Source organism: Triturus cristatus, chromosome 12, assembly GCF_964204655.1.
Source record: "Triturus cristatus chromosome 12, aTriCri1.1, whole genome shotgun sequence".
NCBI lineage: Eukaryota > Metazoa > Chordata > Amphibia > Caudata > Salamandridae > Triturus > Triturus cristatus.
The window spans coordinates 810,519,455-810,537,247 of record NC_140595.1 but is presented as its reverse complement, the minus strand read 5'-3'; the positions used below and the strand labels follow the sequence as shown (position 1 = coordinate 810,537,247).

The 17,793-nt window shown below is 47.3% G+C and overlaps 1 protein-coding gene across 1 annotated transcript in view; it reads right to left on the bottom strand.

Annotated features, from left to right (window-relative positions):
- CD68 (CD68 molecule) overlaps positions 1-17,793 on the bottom strand; it is a 108,712-nt gene that overhangs the window by 13,117 nt on the left and 77,802 nt on the right. The window contains exons 4-5 of the mRNA XM_085637332.1: positions 5,913-5,985; positions 2,708-2,875 (exon numbers count right to left, since the gene is read on the bottom strand). Of these exons, the coding sequence (XP_085493458.1) occupies positions 2,708-2,875; positions 5,913-5,985 (241 nt within the window). The remainder of the gene's footprint in view (positions 1-2,707; positions 2,876-5,912; positions 5,986-17,793) is intronic.

Genomic DNA, 17,793 nt, shown 5'->3' with positions numbered 1-17,793 from the left:
AACCAGGCACACAGTGGGTGAGTGAGAGTCCAAAAACAGTGAGGTAATGGGTTGAACCAGGCAAGCAGTGAGCAAATGAGAACCATCTACAGTGAGACATGGGGAGGGTCAACCATTCTCGGGTTAACCAGTTGTGCAATGGGTCTATGAGAGTCCTTCAACAGTGAGGCACAGGGTGATCAACCAATCATCCAATGGGCGAATGAGAGTCATCTATAGTGAGACATGAGGGGGGCAACCAGTCATCCAATGGGTAAATGAGGGCCCGTCAACAGTGAAGCCTGGTGAGGGCAACCAGTCATAGAGTGGGTGAAAGAGCCCATCAGCAGCGAGTCTTGGGGTGGGGAGAGTAATTCAGCCGTGCAATAAGTCAACGAGAGTCCTTCAATAGTGAAACGTGGGGTGAATCAGTCATACAGTGGGTAAACGAGAGCCCATCAACAGTGAGGCAATGGTGTGAACCAGTCAAGCAGTGAGCGAATGAGAGCCCATCTACAGTGAGACATGGGGAGGGTCAACCATTCTTGGGTTAACCAGTTGTGCAATGGTTCTATGAGAGTCCTTTAACAGTGAGGCACAGGGTGATCAACCGATCGTCCAATGGGCGAATGAGAGTCCATCTACAGTGAGACATGAGGGGGTCGACCACTCATGCAATAGATGTATGAGAGTCCATCTACAGTGAGAAATGAGGGGCAACCAGTCATGCAATGGCAGCATGATAATCCATCCGCCTTGAGGCATAGGGTGATCAACCAGTCATGCAATGGGTAAATGAGAGTCCGTCAACAGTGAGGCATGGAGTGTCAACCAGTTAAGTAATGTGTAAATGAGGGCCCGTCAACAGTGAGGCATGGTGAGGGAAACCAGTCAAGCAATGGGTAGATGAGAGTCCATCAACAGTGAGGCATGGTGAGGGCAACCAGTCAAGCAATGGGTAGATGAGAGTCCATCAACAGTGAGGCATGGTGAGGGCAACCAGTAAAGCAATGGGTAAATGAGAGTCCATCAACAGTGAGGCATGGTGAGGGAAACCAGTCAAGCAATGGGTAGATGAGAGTCCATCAACAGTGAGGCATGGTGAGGGAAACCAGTCAAGCAATGGGTAGATGAGAGTCCATCAACAGTGAGGCATGGTGAGGGAAACCAGTCCAGCAATGGGTAGATGAGAGTCCATCAACAGTGAGGCATGGGGTGTCAACCAGACGTCGACAGACCACTGCACACGCTGAACTCCCCCATTCTCTCCTCTAGCTCCATTTCCAAGCCTGCAGATCAGCAGTACTCAACTTGAGCTCCGCTGCAAGATACGGTGTGCGCCAAGTGGCGTGCACTACATGAATGTCCCCTTGCACTCCTCCCATCACCATGGATGCTGCCCTTGACTCAGTCTACTCTGTTACAGTCTATAGACAAGAAGTTCTTGCATGGGCTCTCCTCTCGCCTTGCACTCTCCACTTTTCCACTATTGCTCCAGTGAGCAGCTTGAACCCCGGCCATACCTCCCTTGAGCTGTGCTGACTGCGATGTTTAAGTTTGATATAATTTATTCTGATTATTATTTGGGCTAATTGAACCAATTACCTATATTGTACATAACTTCAGCAACTATGCTGTGTTCTTACCTTACCTTACCTTACCTTACCTTCTCTTCTCTTATCTCATGTTGAGTTATCATATGTTGTGTTGTATACCCTGTAGCTGAGTCGAAATATTTACTTCTTCTGCACTGTCAACTATGCTGTTACTAATGAGTGTCTTAGTTCAGGCGCCCTGCTTCTCTGTCACCTTGTTCTTTGTGTTTCTTCTTTGCAAACAGGCACATGTGCCGCACAGTTACAGAAATGTCCAACATGTATCCTGACACAACAGGCATCTCCACCCAGATCTACTTTGGGACAGGAGAATAATACGCAGTGAGGCGGCATGGGGACATGTGAGCGGGGGGGTGGTTACCTCTGTCCGAAGCCCCAACAGAGGAAGTGACCATCAAATATAAATTTATGGATGAATTCCAAGCTGGACAGTCTGAGGAGTGCGTGCGTTGTCGTGCGCTCACGTGTGGAGCAGGTACTTCCCCTTGGGCAGTGAAGTTGGATCCTACCCGTTACCTTACAACTCACCCCACAGGGTTTGTAGGCGTACAGTAGTGACTCACAGAGCATGGCCCACTTCATGCCTGTAGTGGAATCAGTAGGTCTCAGCGCCGGTGACCCCGCTCCATCGTCTGCGCTTCGCGTCTGAAGATGATGCGCTCTGCCACAGACAACCCTTGGGAATTGACCACCGGTGGTACCAGCAGCTCAGATCTGCCCTAGGGGCAAGCTGCACAGCCGCTGGTTCTTTAACGCCCTGGTTCATCCTCCAGAAGGGGGGGCTCGCCAGACTCTGCTCCAGGCATGCCTGGTTACCGTATACTTCCTTCCAGACTGGAGATACAATGTTAGGACTTCCTTCCGGACTCTTCAATGTCGGCTTACCCAGAGTGCACCTGCTGCAGTGATCCTCTGCACACGTCACTCACGCAGTAGGGTAGGCAGGCCTGTGTTTGCACACCTTGCTTGCAGTACCTTTCAGACTTTGTGATACAAAATGTTCTAGTATGTGTGTCCAGAAGCTTTTTATTTATTGCATGCAAACTCTTCGCACCTGCTGTTTCATAGTATATCAAAACAAATCAATGTACAGGAAACCTTACGTCACCTACCTCGACCAAACTGGCCATTCTGGAGCTGGAAGGCCTGCACCTGCTCCTGCACAATGTTCAGCGACACGGTGTGGGACACGTCTACGGTGAGGTTTTTACACTGGTAGGATTTGCCAATCAGTGTCTCGAACTCGTGGAGACTGGAGTTGCGGGCATGGAAAGACGTCTCTGTAGAAGGAAGGTCAGAAAAGAACATGTAAATCAGGGTGGGGGCAGTGGCAGACGTCGAAACCAATAACACCCCTCAACAATTTGCACCTGTGTTAGTACCTCCTTAGCAGGCCAATCCCCCCACGAGCCTTAGGTACCCAAGTGATGGATGTTGGATGAAGACCTGGGTCTGGGAGATGTGCTCCAGCGATGAAGGTGCAGAGTGTAGAACCTACAATCCTGGATTGCAATCTCTGCTTCCCCACTTCAGCAAATTGTTTGATCCCGGGCTAATCCGTTATCTCCCTCCATTACTTGTATACGTATTTTGAATTTATAAAGCGCAACAACCACCCAACTAGGGTATCTTGGCGATGATAAAACCAAAAGAAATATCACCAGGAAGGCACAGTTTTCTATGAAAAGAGAGGGCATAAAAAGAACTATCTCCTAACTAGATGGAAACTACCAAGGCTTTTATGAAACATCTTTAGATTTGACCCTCGAGGCAGATGTGAAGGCATAGAGTTCCATGTTTAAGCTGCAGCAGCGGACAAAGCCCTACCACACACAGGAATCTGAAGAAATATGGGAATGGCCAAAAGAAATGTTGTTTTTGACCCGAGCAGACCATTGGGACAGTCCTACTGGAATGGCTGAGGGAAAGCAGATGACTAAAGGAAGTAGACAGTTTTATGCATCAAACACTTTGATTGGACAATGGTCTTCTCCTTCCAGAGAGCCAGTGTAGTACAACCAGGGACGGAAAAATGGGACCTTGTGAATGGAGGTTCAGAGTCGATCTGGCAGCAAAATTCCGAAATATCTATAATCTCTGAATTCAATGAACTTTTAATTAAAAATGTACAGAACTACGGAAATCAATCTGAGTTGATAAAAACAAATTCAGAACCTGAATCTAATGTGGCAATGAGAATAACTGAAGAACAAGACTCAAGAAGCAAACTGGACAAAAAGGATTTAACCACAAGAGCAATTTGATCAGCCAGAGTCAAAGATGAATGCCATCTGACTCCCAAGATCTTAATACACTGGCTATGAAGAAGGACTCAGTGCTGGCTATGGAGGACAACACAGGACTGTAGCCCAAAAAGGATTTTTCCAAAGAGAAGAAGGACCACTTGGGCACAGAATCTCAGTTTTGTCGCCATTAAGTTTCAGTTTATTCAAACTCATCTATTGCTGAACTAGCAGAAGACAATCCTGGAGCTTCGATGATGTGTGGATGGCAACACAAGTGCAGAGAACCCATCCAAAAAGGACAATGCTCCCAACACAACATATGATGATAAATCTCCAGTTAGATGAACAGCAACAAAATAAATGTTATCCTACAACAACCCAGTGTAGCTCAGAAATCTACTTCTTAGTGCCGAATGCCCACACAAGTGCGAATACAGCACACTGATTCTAGCAAGGTTGGAGAAGCTTTCAGAGAAAATTACTCAATGCTCATACATGTAAGACCATCTCATACCCATCTGTTGGGTCAATCAATGCCTGCGAGCAGACCAAACGTACAGTGATACCAAGACACTAAAGTCAACTTTCTGTTAGTTCCACAATGCATTTACCAATGCTTATGGCAAGTCCAGTGATACAAATTAGTTAACACACAGCTCCGGCATGTGAGCATAGGCTGCCACCTTCCGCTTGTGCAAAAGTTGCAACAAGCAAAATTAACTTATTTACCGGGAACTGAAGTTTAAAAAATCAATTCAACCATTGTGTTAGCCCTCCAAATAGCTCAAGGAGATCAAGAGGTTCACAGTTAATCAGCACATATATGTTAGCAGGGAGTTGTGGCTGAAATAAGTGGTTGTTCCAAACGAGTATGTTCTTTAAGTAAGCATGTAGGCCATAGAACCTGGGAAATTAGCCTGATTGATGATAGCAAAGAAAATCGACAAATCTGAAAACTCTATGGTAGTGACAAAAGGCCTCATCCACTTTGGAAGGGCAACAACGTGTGGAAAGAAAGTCTGAAACTGAACCTCATGGACGTGAAAAGAGGTGGGATTAGACAAGGCTGAATCACATTAGAACTTCAGCAACACCACCACCAGCACGAGATGATATAATGCATAACAAAATCATGTTCGAAGCAAACACAAGATGTTGTCGGCATTATGCATTGTAGCACTACCTAGCCAATACAGGTTACATACAAATATAGATGAGGTAACAACTCATATCAATTGCATCATTCATTCTATTTGGGCACATAGTATCCAATCCATTTATCCAATAGATTTCTCGTTCCTTTGTGACAATCTTGTTGCTTTGTCTATTCCCCGAATATTACCAGAAAAGGTTTCCAAAACATGAAATCTTAATTGTGTGATGCTGTGACTTTTCTCTCTGAAATAAGCACAGACTCTAGGTTTTGTGTTTGTATTTCTGATTGTGTTCTGACCCAAGGAGTGGGGTTCTGAACCATGGGAGAGATGCTCCGTGTGGCTGCTGGAGCACTGTGCGACGGGGACCAAGGTGGAATAAAGCATGGGGTCGCTATGTTTCTTTCCCTAGCCCCTTACTAGTCAGCTAAAGAGCATTAAAGCTAGTGACCGAGGATCATGGTGTGACGTAGGTAGAGCAGATGGGACTCTCAGTGGGTGCTGAACAAGTAATTCCAGCATACAGAATGAGAGGGGAGTGGCTCGGGTTAGGTGTGGGGGAGGGTTCAAGGGCAGGCAGGAGGCTGACATGATAGGGAAACTACAGCCTGGAGGATTTCATTCAAGGGTTCTATCAGATTTAGAAATCTAGTCTGCCCGAAGATGTGCGGTAAATCATAGTGTTGCTGTAAGGCGGACCTCAGAGACCTGAGCACGGCCGCAGGTCACAGGGCATTTAGCACCCATGTGTTTCAGGATTGCCTGGAGGAACATGCTGCCAATTATGGTACTTGTGCTGGGACTGGGATGCAAACCCCGCGCCTTGGCCTTGCTTAGAATTCACTCATAGTCACACTTAGCAAAGGCATCCTGATGTAAATTCAGCCAGGTCCTCCTCTTACAAGCAGATAACTCACCTTGGGAGTCCTGGAAAGTGTGGTTGATGCTTAGAAGAATGTCACTCAAGTAGACATACTCTAGAGAAGTGTTCTGCAAATGAAGAGAGAAAAGCCACTGTGATTGGGCTGCAGGGTAATAAGGTTCCACACAAACTGCAGGTGGCTCTGTGTAAGTAGTCCTCATCTATGTACAGGTCATGCTTTCAGTAAAGAAAAGGTTACTTACCTTTAACCATAGGATTACAGCTAGAGCTGTGTGAATTTGCATGATCTACTCAACAACAGAGGAGCAGGGATTCTATGGATTCATTATATGTCCTTCCAAACACAAGAGAGAGCAACAAGAGGTCCTGCAAACCTTAATGTAAAAGAAAAGACCGGAAGCCCTGGCCTCCCTGAAAGAGCATCTCTTATTAGGATGCGGGACCCTCGCCCACCTTGAGGTGGCACTTCACCATAGGGCCAGCTCCTCATGCAGAGCAGGGAACATGCCTGTCTGAATGGGCTCCTGTTGGAAGGACATCTTGTGGAGATTTTGATCCAAAACAGTATCACTTTCCTAGTACAAGGGATCTTGAAGCAAATGTGACTAACATTGCCTGGTAGTCAACCTTAGGAATGTTGTGGCTGCTCCCTGTAACACTAAAAACAAAGAACAGAGTTTAGATGGTGTAAGAAGATAATGGATCCCAGCATCCAGTTGGTTCCAGACATGGTATTGGAAGGGGAGCCTTTCAGACACCATCTCCACCAGCGGTTCCACCTCAGAGAGGGCTTTCTCAATGGTGGGACAGCTGCCAGTGTTTGGTAGATACCCCATCACTGCCCACCTCCAAATGAGGCTCTCAGACTAGTCTAAAAGCTGCAGAGACAACAATGAGGTCTCATTAGACCAGAGAGAGAGTGCTGGAAAGCTGGAATCCTATGAAAGAGACGTTGAGTTTGTGGACCAGAAGGTAGGATGTAGTGTACATGACAGTAGTTTAGATGAAGAACAGTCTGACTCCTTACAGTATTGCAAACCCTAGTTCTTCCAAGGCCTGATGCTGAGGAAGAGTTTCTCTCTCTTGTATCCTTGCATGTGCTTGGGTTAAGACAGCATGCTGCAGTAAGCAGATGAAGTAAATGTTGTTAGTTCATCTGAAGGTTTGTTTTGAAGGAAACTTCCCATTCCTTTCACTGGGATATAGAACCCGTATCTGTAGTTTTACTTTTGTGGCAGGTTTGCTCTACGCTTATCATGTAAGAGTTTAGTGCAGCCTTAGAATAGTCGTTAGAATTGTTATGATAGATTGATGTCCTGGTCTGCCCCCCACCCCCAAAAGGAATGAATGGTGCCTCAACCTCAGGTGAAAAAAGGTCCTCGTATTCAATAGGAAGACCTGTGCGGCTGCTTGGGGGCGGGGGGGGGGAGTAAGGAGGCAGTTCCTTTCTTTGGGGGCTTCGGAACGCCTGCCTCCTTGCCCCCAGCCTGTTGACTGGAGCTGGCCCTGTTCCTGTTCGTCTTCTCATCATGTCCAAAGAGGGGACATTAGGAGAGGAGTAAATGCTGGAAGGTTCCTCATCCAACCCTTCACGCCTCTAGTAGCGATGCCGGGATAGTCCCTGTTGGTTGGATGTCTCTGGCAGGCTCTCGAGGTCCAGCAGCCTCTCTGGATCTCTTTTGGACTGCAGTCACTTCAGGACTCAGAGGAGGTGTGTTCGTTTTGTAGCTCATGGATGAATGAATGAATAAATTGTGAGATTTATAAGGCACGCGGCTACTCAGAGAGTGTCCCGGCGCTAGGACATCTACCATGTAAGGAATGTGAGATCTAGTCCTGGAATAGGTATGTTTTTATTTATTTCCGAAATAGTTTTTTGGCTGCAATACACGTGAGAGGGATTGGTAACGTGTTCCAATGTCTTGCCGCCAGTAGTGAGCAAGCGGTGCAACCCCATTTTTTCTTTCTTTGTGGCAGGGATAATGTGCTGATTGTGAGCGAAGGGGTCTTTGAGGGATGCTGTTAAGGGCCCCACAATATCATTTTGGCTGCTAATAGGGACCTATTGGCTTCGCCAATGCTTGTTGCTGATGATGTCCAGCATCAGCAAAAAAAAAGGCATGATGATGTGTTATGATGCAGACGTCATTGGTTTAATTTACCAATCCAAGAGGGCAGACTCCAACTTGGAGAGGTGGATTTAAAACATGGGTTACAAGTGCACGAAAACGCTCCTTGAAAAAGGGACAACCCACGAGCAAATTGAAATAAGGAAAGAGTAAAAACAAACTTTAAACAAGCATTGGCATAGCCAATAGGTCTCGCCTTTGGGACCTTATAAGTGTTTAGCCATGCAACAGTTGCATAACTAAATACTTATAAGGTCCCAAAAGCGAGACCTATTGGCTATGCCAAGCGGCCGTGCGGCCGCGAAAGTGAAAGTAATCGTGGTAAAGCGTGGCTCGCACGCCCGTGCACATGCACTGTAGCTCTAGGCTGGCCTGGTAGCACTTTTTGGAGCCCTCTCAATAAGTCTCGACAGACCAGCGCATGCGCTGTGTCAGGCGAGACCTAAAAAGGAATGTGGTGGGGAGAAGACGGGGAGCAACAGCAGAGTGGGTGAAGGAGGTTAAAAAGTGAAGGCTCTCGGGTGGCGGTAGATATCAGGTGATTAAAGTGGAGGGGAGATGCAGTCATACCGAGGATCCCCAGGGAGTGGGAGAGCCATGAGAAGCTTGCGGGTGGGAGGATTTAAAAAATAATAAACAGAAGGTGAAGGGGAAGCAAAGGACGAGCTTGGAGGTGTGACAGCAGTATAGAAAGACGTGGGGGGAAGTGGCATCTGAGGGAGACAGCAAGAAAACACATGCACTTACCCGGAGAGCTGAAATGAAAAAAGTAGTTCCCTAATTGTAAGCAGTGGAAGGATGCAAGTCAGCCAATGAAAAGGATGATAAAGAAGCTATGCTCCAGGGGAAAGACAAACACGAATCGAGGAAGATTAACCATTGAACGAGCCAGAAGAAGTCGAGGGTGGCAAGAAAGTCAACCAGTGGTAAGCAGTAGCCCACAGCCCACTGTAGGTTCAGCGTTCTTTCGACAACAAATAGCTGAAAGCTGTCTACAAGTGAGACCTAAAAACTGCATTTAAGAGTTAGCCAGGCTGACAGGTCCATGCCTGATTTGTCCTATTACAGCTCATTGACAGCCGTCGAGAATACAAGATTCTCAGAAAGAACCAGTTCTTATACTTATATCTAAGAAGGGGAGAAGATGTTTGTTTGCCCACAAATTGTCACCTGGTCGACTTTTGTAGACATATTTTTTACCAGGATTTACCATCGCATTAAGTGTTTGGGGCGCTGAAAACGTTCTGTGACACCTTCCCCAGTTTAGGTTGAGATTTGTTTCTTCAGTGATGAACACTAAGAAGCCGTCGTCCCTAAGAGCTGAAAAGGCAGCGTAGACCCTCCACGTGCCTCCTTATAGGGGATTTGTGGCTTTCTCCACCACCTCTTACAAGGTTACTTGATCATCATGTGGAAGGAACTCCAGTTGGTATTAAGATTAAAGACCACCCAACCAAGTCCATTGTGTTTGCAAAGAGATATACAAATCAAACTGAAGGCAGAACACAAAGAAGATTAAAGATGCTGAGAATTTGAATATTTGGCCACAATTATAGGCAGGAGGTACATTGAAAATACATATGTATATGAATTGTATACACTGTAAATAGGGTGGACAGGACATCCCCAAATTTTTCATGCAAGTTTTTAATCCGCCAAACTCTAAATAGGCCCCACAATGTGGTGTAGTAGTATCCTCAGAAGCGCTCTTCTCAGGAGGGGTAATTTCGATATGATGAATTCTGGGTAATTGTACTTCCATACAGTTGTGTTTTATGTAGTGCTATGCAGGGTAATGACCATATTGGACTGTCCCCAGCCAGAGATATTGCATTATCGACTTGTTTATTCGCATGCAGCTCTCCTTCACCCAACGGTGAGCGTGCTTGAGCTGTAGTAAGGTGTTTCTGATCCGTAGATATGGAATTGTTCGGTAATCCGGTCCAACAACACTGTTCTGCCGTAAACATCAATGTGACGAGGTGAAACTCTTGGGCAACCATCATTTCTTCTTCTCGATTCGGAAGTCCGATGATCCTATACCGACTAGCAAGCAGCGGATAAGGAGGAAGGCCCTGAACCGAGCGAATGCCATCCATGAATCACTATGACTTGACTATAGAAGCGGACCCTGATTACTACATTTTATTTCTGTTTGTTGAGGGACGTTTCCTGGCGTTAGTGATCACTTATACTTTTGCATATTACTCGTGTGTATCACAATTTGCCTTTGCACCGAGTACGCTTGCTCACCTCACTGCACCTTGTGATGTAATGATTGCAAATATTTATCAATTTTATGACATGCAAACATAGATGGATTTTTAGAGTATAGGTATAGTCGCTTCACAATAGGGACCACTGAGCCAGTTCCCTAGTGAACCCATAATAACTCTCTTGTTACAGATAATCCATGGATCACCAGCCATTCCTCCAGCGGAGTACCTTCTGATGATCCTCCATGCCGTACGCCACCTAGACCTTCGGCAATACAGCAAATGGTTGTATCTTGTTCATGGAGGAAGGTCCTCTCAAACGTCCACCAGAGCCAGCTGTGTGCCTCCTGCAGGTCAGACCCTTTGCTGTTGACCATGAAGCGGCCCACCAGCATCTGCAAACTCTTGAAGTGTTAAGATTAACCACACTCTTCAGCGTCTACCTTAGACGTAGCAGGCTGTGGACTCGCCTAGAAATGATGAGTAAAACTGTACAACCGCTTCTAATCCACGTCTTTTGTTACGAAGGGTCCTATAAAAGATAGCCGACCCTGACAGAAGCCTGTCCCTTGTCAGCCTCACCGTACATATGCGTCGTCTGCTGCGACTGTGCGTGGGTAAGGGACCATTTGCAGTAGGGAGATGTTTGCTTTGCTCACGGACAACATGTGAGCAGAACGGGCTTAGGCAGGGAAACTGGCTGGGACTAACCATGCTTCCCTGGGGTGTGACCGTATAAAAGGTGGACCCCATGGGCTTGTGCTCTTCCACAAGTCCACTGAGCTATACTACGGAGGATGTGTATCCCGAGGTGAATTGGCACGCGAGTCGTCCGTGTGATTGAGAAGATTGAGAAGATGAGATGTGTGATTGGTCTGAGGGGAACAAGGTATGTACCTGATTGCTGATTGGATGAGACTGATGAGGTAGCTCGACGCATCATTGGTAAATGTGTTTGTCAGTCAGATGAGGGAGTGCATCCACTGAGGCCGACAGGAGGGATTGTGAGGAGGCTCTGACAGACCAGAATCTGTGATGTGTTTGCTACGGGGACCTGCTTTGGAAAGCATCTCCATTGAGGGAGCTTCTGGGATACCATGACGGGCCCTCCCAAAGGCCATACCAGTTAAGGAAGGGGGCGGGGGTCCTTTACTGCTATTTACTTTGAAAATGAGTCCCTTAGTGCGCAACTAGAAGGAGTGACCTACTGTTTCCGGTACGTCGGCTGAATCACCCTCTGCACAGAGGCGCAGACGAGAGAGCATGTGGGTGGGTCCCATTTTGCCTGGCTATGGGGGGCACCTCCTAGAGTGTTGGGGAGCCGAACCCTTTTAACCCCTGTCACAGTGTGTCTATTGGACTCACTATCCATAAAGGGTGTTCTCTGAGGAGTTGGGGTGTAAGTGCCTGGGGTGTGAGCATACTCACCCTCACAAGAAGGGCTCCCACAGGATCCCTGATGTATAGGTTCTCTGTATGGGAGTCTCTTAAGTATCAGCAACTCTACACCTTGCTGAGGACCATGCGCAAGGGTCCTTAATAAGTATGTTATGTGTTCCTCGATTGAAGGTCCTACTGACTTTAGTGAGCACCGCCTTGTATGATCACGTGTTGGGGTATCAGAGCTCAGCTGTAAATGTCCATCCTTGAGCTGGTCCTAGTAGTTGCGTTGTTCATGTTACAACAACGAGTAGTGTACAGGAACACTAGGTGTAGATACTGTTTTATAACAAGATTGTGTTGTTAGCCTTGGGCCATGTCCTCGTAAATCACGCGTGGGCCATGTCATCGTCATAGATCAGCAAGCATCTTACGTTGAGGTGTCTCAGGGGCTTCGCATTTCCTCTTTGCTGTAAGGGAGGAAGCCCAGAGCTGTAGGGTCCCTTCTAGAACCCTGGACGTATAGTCTCTAATGGACGGGGTCTGAGAGCAGGTTAACACCACCCTAGGACAGCCATGACTGAGCATTTAAAGAGCTAACTCAGTTGGTAGTCACCCCTGCTGCTCTGCCTTGGTGGGAATGGACGGACATAGTAAGTAATAACTTCAGTGCCATATTAAGGTGTCAGCCCCATATTCTTCAATTATTTCTATCTTAAGTTGGTCCAAAACTGCAAGTGATGGCCATGTGGCAGCAGTGCAAGCATCTGGAGTGTACAGATGGTAGGCACTCATTTATGGGATTATGGCATAGGACAGAGCAGCAGGGCACCTTGCTACGCTGCCCTACGCCAAAGTAAAAGGGGAGGAATATACCGTGTTTATGCAATACAGTGCATTCCTGTCCTTTCCCTCTGTGCTGGCGCCATTTCGGCAGCCCTGCTCCAACCTTGGCACCCTGGAACCATGAGGCAAGGGTGCCTGTGTTGTCAGCAGGATTTCTTTTTGTGCAGGAAGGGGCACCCTTCTGCACAAAGGCAACCCTAAGAGGTATTTTCTCTTTCTATGTGTGCTGCTGAAGACAGCACACATAGAAAGAGGAGAAAACAAGGAGAAATATACATACTTCTCCTCGTTACGTCTCGTCTCTCCGCAGGAGGCTTATCGATTTGGCACTTCCTCAGGTTTACATGATTTTGCAAATCTGGGGCAGAGTCACAATCTATGGGTGTTTTGTGGGAAAACCCATCGCAACGTCCATGGAATGCCTCCCGGGCGCAGAGTAAGGTGAAGCAGCGATTTGCCCTGTGTCGCATTACTCAAGATTTATGAGGCCACTTTAAACCGCGCAGGGTGGCTTTGCGTGACTTCATTAATCGGATTCAGAGCCCTGTGTCACGCATGTACCACTTTACGAGGGGCAAAAGTGACTCAGGGTCTAATAAATAAGCAGCTGAAGTGCACCTTCACCAGGGGCAGTGCCAGCCAAGCAGTGGATGGGTGCAGCACGTGCGCACTCCCTGCTCCCTAGCTGGGGCTCTACTGCCAGACGGAGGTCCTTTGGCAGAGCAGTGGGCACTGCCCTTGGTGAGCCTCAGCCTCCTCTGACAGCTGTTTTCTTGCCAGAATATCGGAATCGGGAGTCAGACTTTCCTGTTCCTCGAATAGGGAAGCTGAGACAGCACAGCGGAGGAGGGGGGTGTGGGGGGGGGGGGGAGGAAGGGGAAATGAGGTTGCTACATTTATGACGATGACAAGAGCTGAAAACCAGCATCCGCTTCTTGTAACCAAAAGTCTATAAAAAGACACAAGCACGAGCCTGCTCAGGGGACACCCTTTGAGGAGTGTGGTATTATAATAGCATGAGACTTGAAAAAGGGGGCGCACAAAGAGGGGCTGTTTGGGGGGGTACGGGTGAGCTTCTCAACTTGCTGTAGCGCCTTGAGACCATGCTTTTAGGAGCTATGCTGCACTTACTTCATCTGTGTTATGAGATCTAACCCTGTGCTCTGCTGGTGTTGGGACACTTTATCCACTTTAAGGCTAACATTATAAACAACTTTCACTATCACGTGCCACAGCAGCAAAAATAATACAGAAGATAGAACACTTAACTTACACAGCTCCATGTGGCCCCTCCCCCTTAAAGGGCCCTCAGCAAACCTTCTGCCCTCTTTCTTGCTGCTCAACCCCACACAAGCATGGCTGCGAGGGCTGAGTTCTACTGTGTATGTTACTGAGTTCAATGTCAGGTACAGGCAGTGATACAGAAGGTAGAACACTGAACTAATACATCACAATGTGGCCCCTCCCCCTTGAAGGGCCCTCAGCAAACGTTCTGCCCTCTTTATTAAGGCCCACCCCCAAGACAAGCTTCACTTTGCGAGCTGAGTTTCAGTGAATGTGTTACTGAGTTCGATGACAGGTCTAGACTGAGGCAGGGTCACCTTTGGGTGACTGTGTGCACAGTGTCGGTGCCAGCCAGCTGCGTCTTATGCTATGCTAATCTATTTAAGGTTGTCTCTTGCTGTGTTGTGTGATCCAATGCTGTTGTTTGCTGTGCAGTTAGGGTGTGTGGTTGTGACGCCCTGCTCTGTAGTATTGATGGAGTAGACGTAAATATCCCCCACCCTCGGATTCTCACCGACCCTGTCAGTCAATCATGATCACATTGATTGATCTCTCTGAACTGATACTTGGCTCACTGAAGTATTGAATAGGCGCTAGACCAGTGAACTTTAGTTCAGAGTTTATGGGTTTCTACCCCCTTCCTGGCGTTCAATGAAGGAAGTCTGAGATTGTTCCAAGTCTAAGGAAACTGCGCTATCAGGCAGAAGCACCCCTTAAACAGAAGCGGGAAGGGGCGGTCTGGGGCCACCTCCAACTCACTTTCCTGGTGCCGCCGTCAGATGATCCAGTGATGAGCAGTTACCAGGTCTCTGAGTGGAAGACCTTGAACCAATCAACTTCTAGTCTTAGGGGGGGGGGGCGTGTGAGCCTTACGCCCCACCGGCCTTCGGGACTGGGACAAGTGGTTAGTGTTAATCTGTGGCAGTGATGAGTCATCTCAGATGACCATTAGAACCAGCTCAACGGCACTAGTGGGTCCGAACCCCTACTTGAAGACGATGATGTGGTGTCTTCAACGGGTCTGTGCCCAGTGTCTGGCATTGTGGTAAAAACGTGGACTCAGATTTACCTCTGGGTGTCTCCAGAGTTAATGACCTGGGAGGCGAACCAGGAGATCTCAGGATAAATGGCTAGTGTATCGTTAAAGTTTATATCATTGAAGACTGGGTGGACCTTGGTACCAGGAGAAACCAGTATAAATGACTAGTCTATCTTTGGAGTCTACATCATGGGAGGCTGTGTGAAGCTTGGTACCAGGAGATCCCAGACTACAAGGCCAGTCTGTCCTCAGACTTCATGACATGGGAGGCTGGGTGGGGTTTGGTACCAGGAGATCCCAGTATAAACGGCTAGTATATCCTTAAAGTTTATATCATTGAAGACTGGGTGGACCTTGGTACCAGTGGACTCCAGGGCACATGGCTAGTATGTTCTCAGAGTTCTCTCAAAGTTGCTTCTTCCACCTTAACAAACTTAGATGAATCCTCACATATGTATTCTTTTAGCACCAGGTTACAGTTCTCAACTTTTCTACTTCATCAAATATGGATTTTGTAGATGGAGCGTACCTGGCCGTACTCATTCCTCTATCCACTGATTGAAAGGTGTTCAGTAATGTAATGTTATTCCCCATTATTTCCATCAGTTTGTGGTCTGGTTTACCATCTGGAGGTGGGGCCTCAGGATTCAGTGGTTCTCAGTGGCCTTAGATCTCAGTAGATACAATGTTAGGTGTATAGATGCAGCCCCATCGCCACAATTAGAGTTAACTGAGGAAGTACAATAAAGAGAATGTTTGCACTTCAAACAGTTTCTTTTGTGAATAATACTCAGATTAAATAATAACATTACACATCAATATGTTCAAAAGAGCGAAATAATAGTGCAATCTTAGATTTGACCAGAGGATCACAGCCAACACGTGTTTCGCCCCCTCATGGTTCGCCTGGGGCTTTTGCAAGGCATTTTGAGGAAAGGATGTACAAAAGAATGTACAGAAGTTTTGGTCTTGCTGTATTACGTCATCATTGATATATTGATGTGTTATGTATTGCTTAGCCTGCCTGAGCATTATTCTCAAAAGAAACTGAAGAGTAAATATCCCTCTGTATTATGCTTCACCTGTGATCTGGGGCTACAACACTTTGAGCAAATTATATTCTAAGTCGGATATTACTCGTTGGGCTCAGATGACCCCACCTGTGTATCCGTGTGTATCGCACACTGACAGGATGACTCCCAGGTGAACTGATGTGTAAGCCAGAAGATGAACTCCCCTGCAGGCAGGATTGACTTTCTTTCAGGTAGATTGACTCCCACGCTGGCAGAGTTGATTTTGATGCATGTAGATTGACATCCTTGCAGGGAGAGTGACTCTCACGCAGATAGAGTGGTTCCCATGCAGGTAGAGTGACCCCCATGCAGCTGGATTGACTCTTAAGCAAGTAGGTAATGACGTATATGCAGGCAAATGTGACATTCATGAACACAGGGCTAGGTTAACTCACTCACAGGTAGGTAGGTAGATTTTTTAGTAACCCTGGGTGGTGAACGCTGCTCCGCTCGCGGAGTTTGCGGAGTTTCTCACACTCCGCGTTACGCGGAGTTCTGAAAAACTCCCTTAGGTGCAGGGGAGCGAAGTTTTTTTCCTTGCTCGCGTTCACCAACGTCACGTTGGTGAGCGCGAGTGAGGAAAATCCACCTCCCGTCGAGATTTTTCCTCGTTCGCGATCGGCAACATCAAGTTGGCAAACGTGAGCGTGGAAAATAAACCTCCCGGCGAGATTTCTCAACGTGGGGGGTTAGGTTTCCAATTGCGAGTAGTTGCATATGCTTGTGACCGTTCGCATTGAGAAACTGCCCGTTCGCGTTGAGAAAGCTGCCGCTCCAGTAAAAATCTGCTTGAGCAGCAGAAAAGGTGCATGGTGCTGTTCGCAATGTTTGCACAGTACGGACAAGCATCCGGCACTGTGCAATCACCGCGAACTGCATTTTTCTACTGTACTCCGCCGCTCACGGAGCTCTGCGTAGTGCGGCTGAGTTTTTTTGCAGTTTGTGTAGCTTTGTGTGGTGCAACTCCGCAAACTCCGCCCTGGGTTAATTTGTAGCCAGGTAGGTTGAGCGGCTTGCGGCTTCAGTGACTCCCATGCAGGATGCGTGATACCCAGGCAGATAGGGTGAATTTCACGCAGGTGGGGTGATTCCCGGGGGTCACGGCTCTATCCTTGACCTTCACCCCAGGCTTGCAATGTGAAGGCAGCGCTGATGGAAAAGTGTGCCTCATCCCGCTCTGTGCAAACACTGAACCTGCACACGGCCCATTTGGGATTAATCACAGCCTACAACGCTTCCTGCGGCCGTCATGCTTGGAGGTCTTATCTTCACCGGCCGCTTCCATTGGACTCTTCCTGCCCTAACAGGCTGTGTGGCATTTTGGAAGCATTTGTGGTTCTTGACTACTTTTGAGGCGTTTTGTTTGATTTGACCATTTGACCATTTGTGTCTGCACCGTGTATTTCACGCTGTCGTTTTGCGTGCTCCTGGCCTCCTTAACTCACAGAACTCATGAACTTCTTAACATATGCACAGTTCTTGTTTCCTTTAGTCTCTAGCTGTAATAGGCGGTTGTCGCCACAATTCTAAGAGAAGCCTTGTGCCTTGTGCTCGGCCCAGCTTCCACCAATGGGAGCTGTATAGTTACCTGATGGAGGTATTGCCAGTCCAGGCCTGACCTTTGCTGCTGGATTTTACTGATTAGTGTGTACAGCGCCCTACGACCTGGAAAAAGAAAAACCTCACACCTGCATGGCATAGCATAGGACAGCATAACAATGCATAGCCTGGCAAGCATTGCAAAACACAGCACAGCATACCCCAGCATCCCTTAGAACGCAACAGCATGATATATTACAGCAAAGACTTCCACAGTATATCATTGAATAACATAGCATAGCCTGAACGAGATAGCATAGTTTAACATCACATTACATAACACAGCACAATATACTACAGCACAGCACTCCATAGCATAAACAATGCAATTTAGCATAGCAGGACAAAG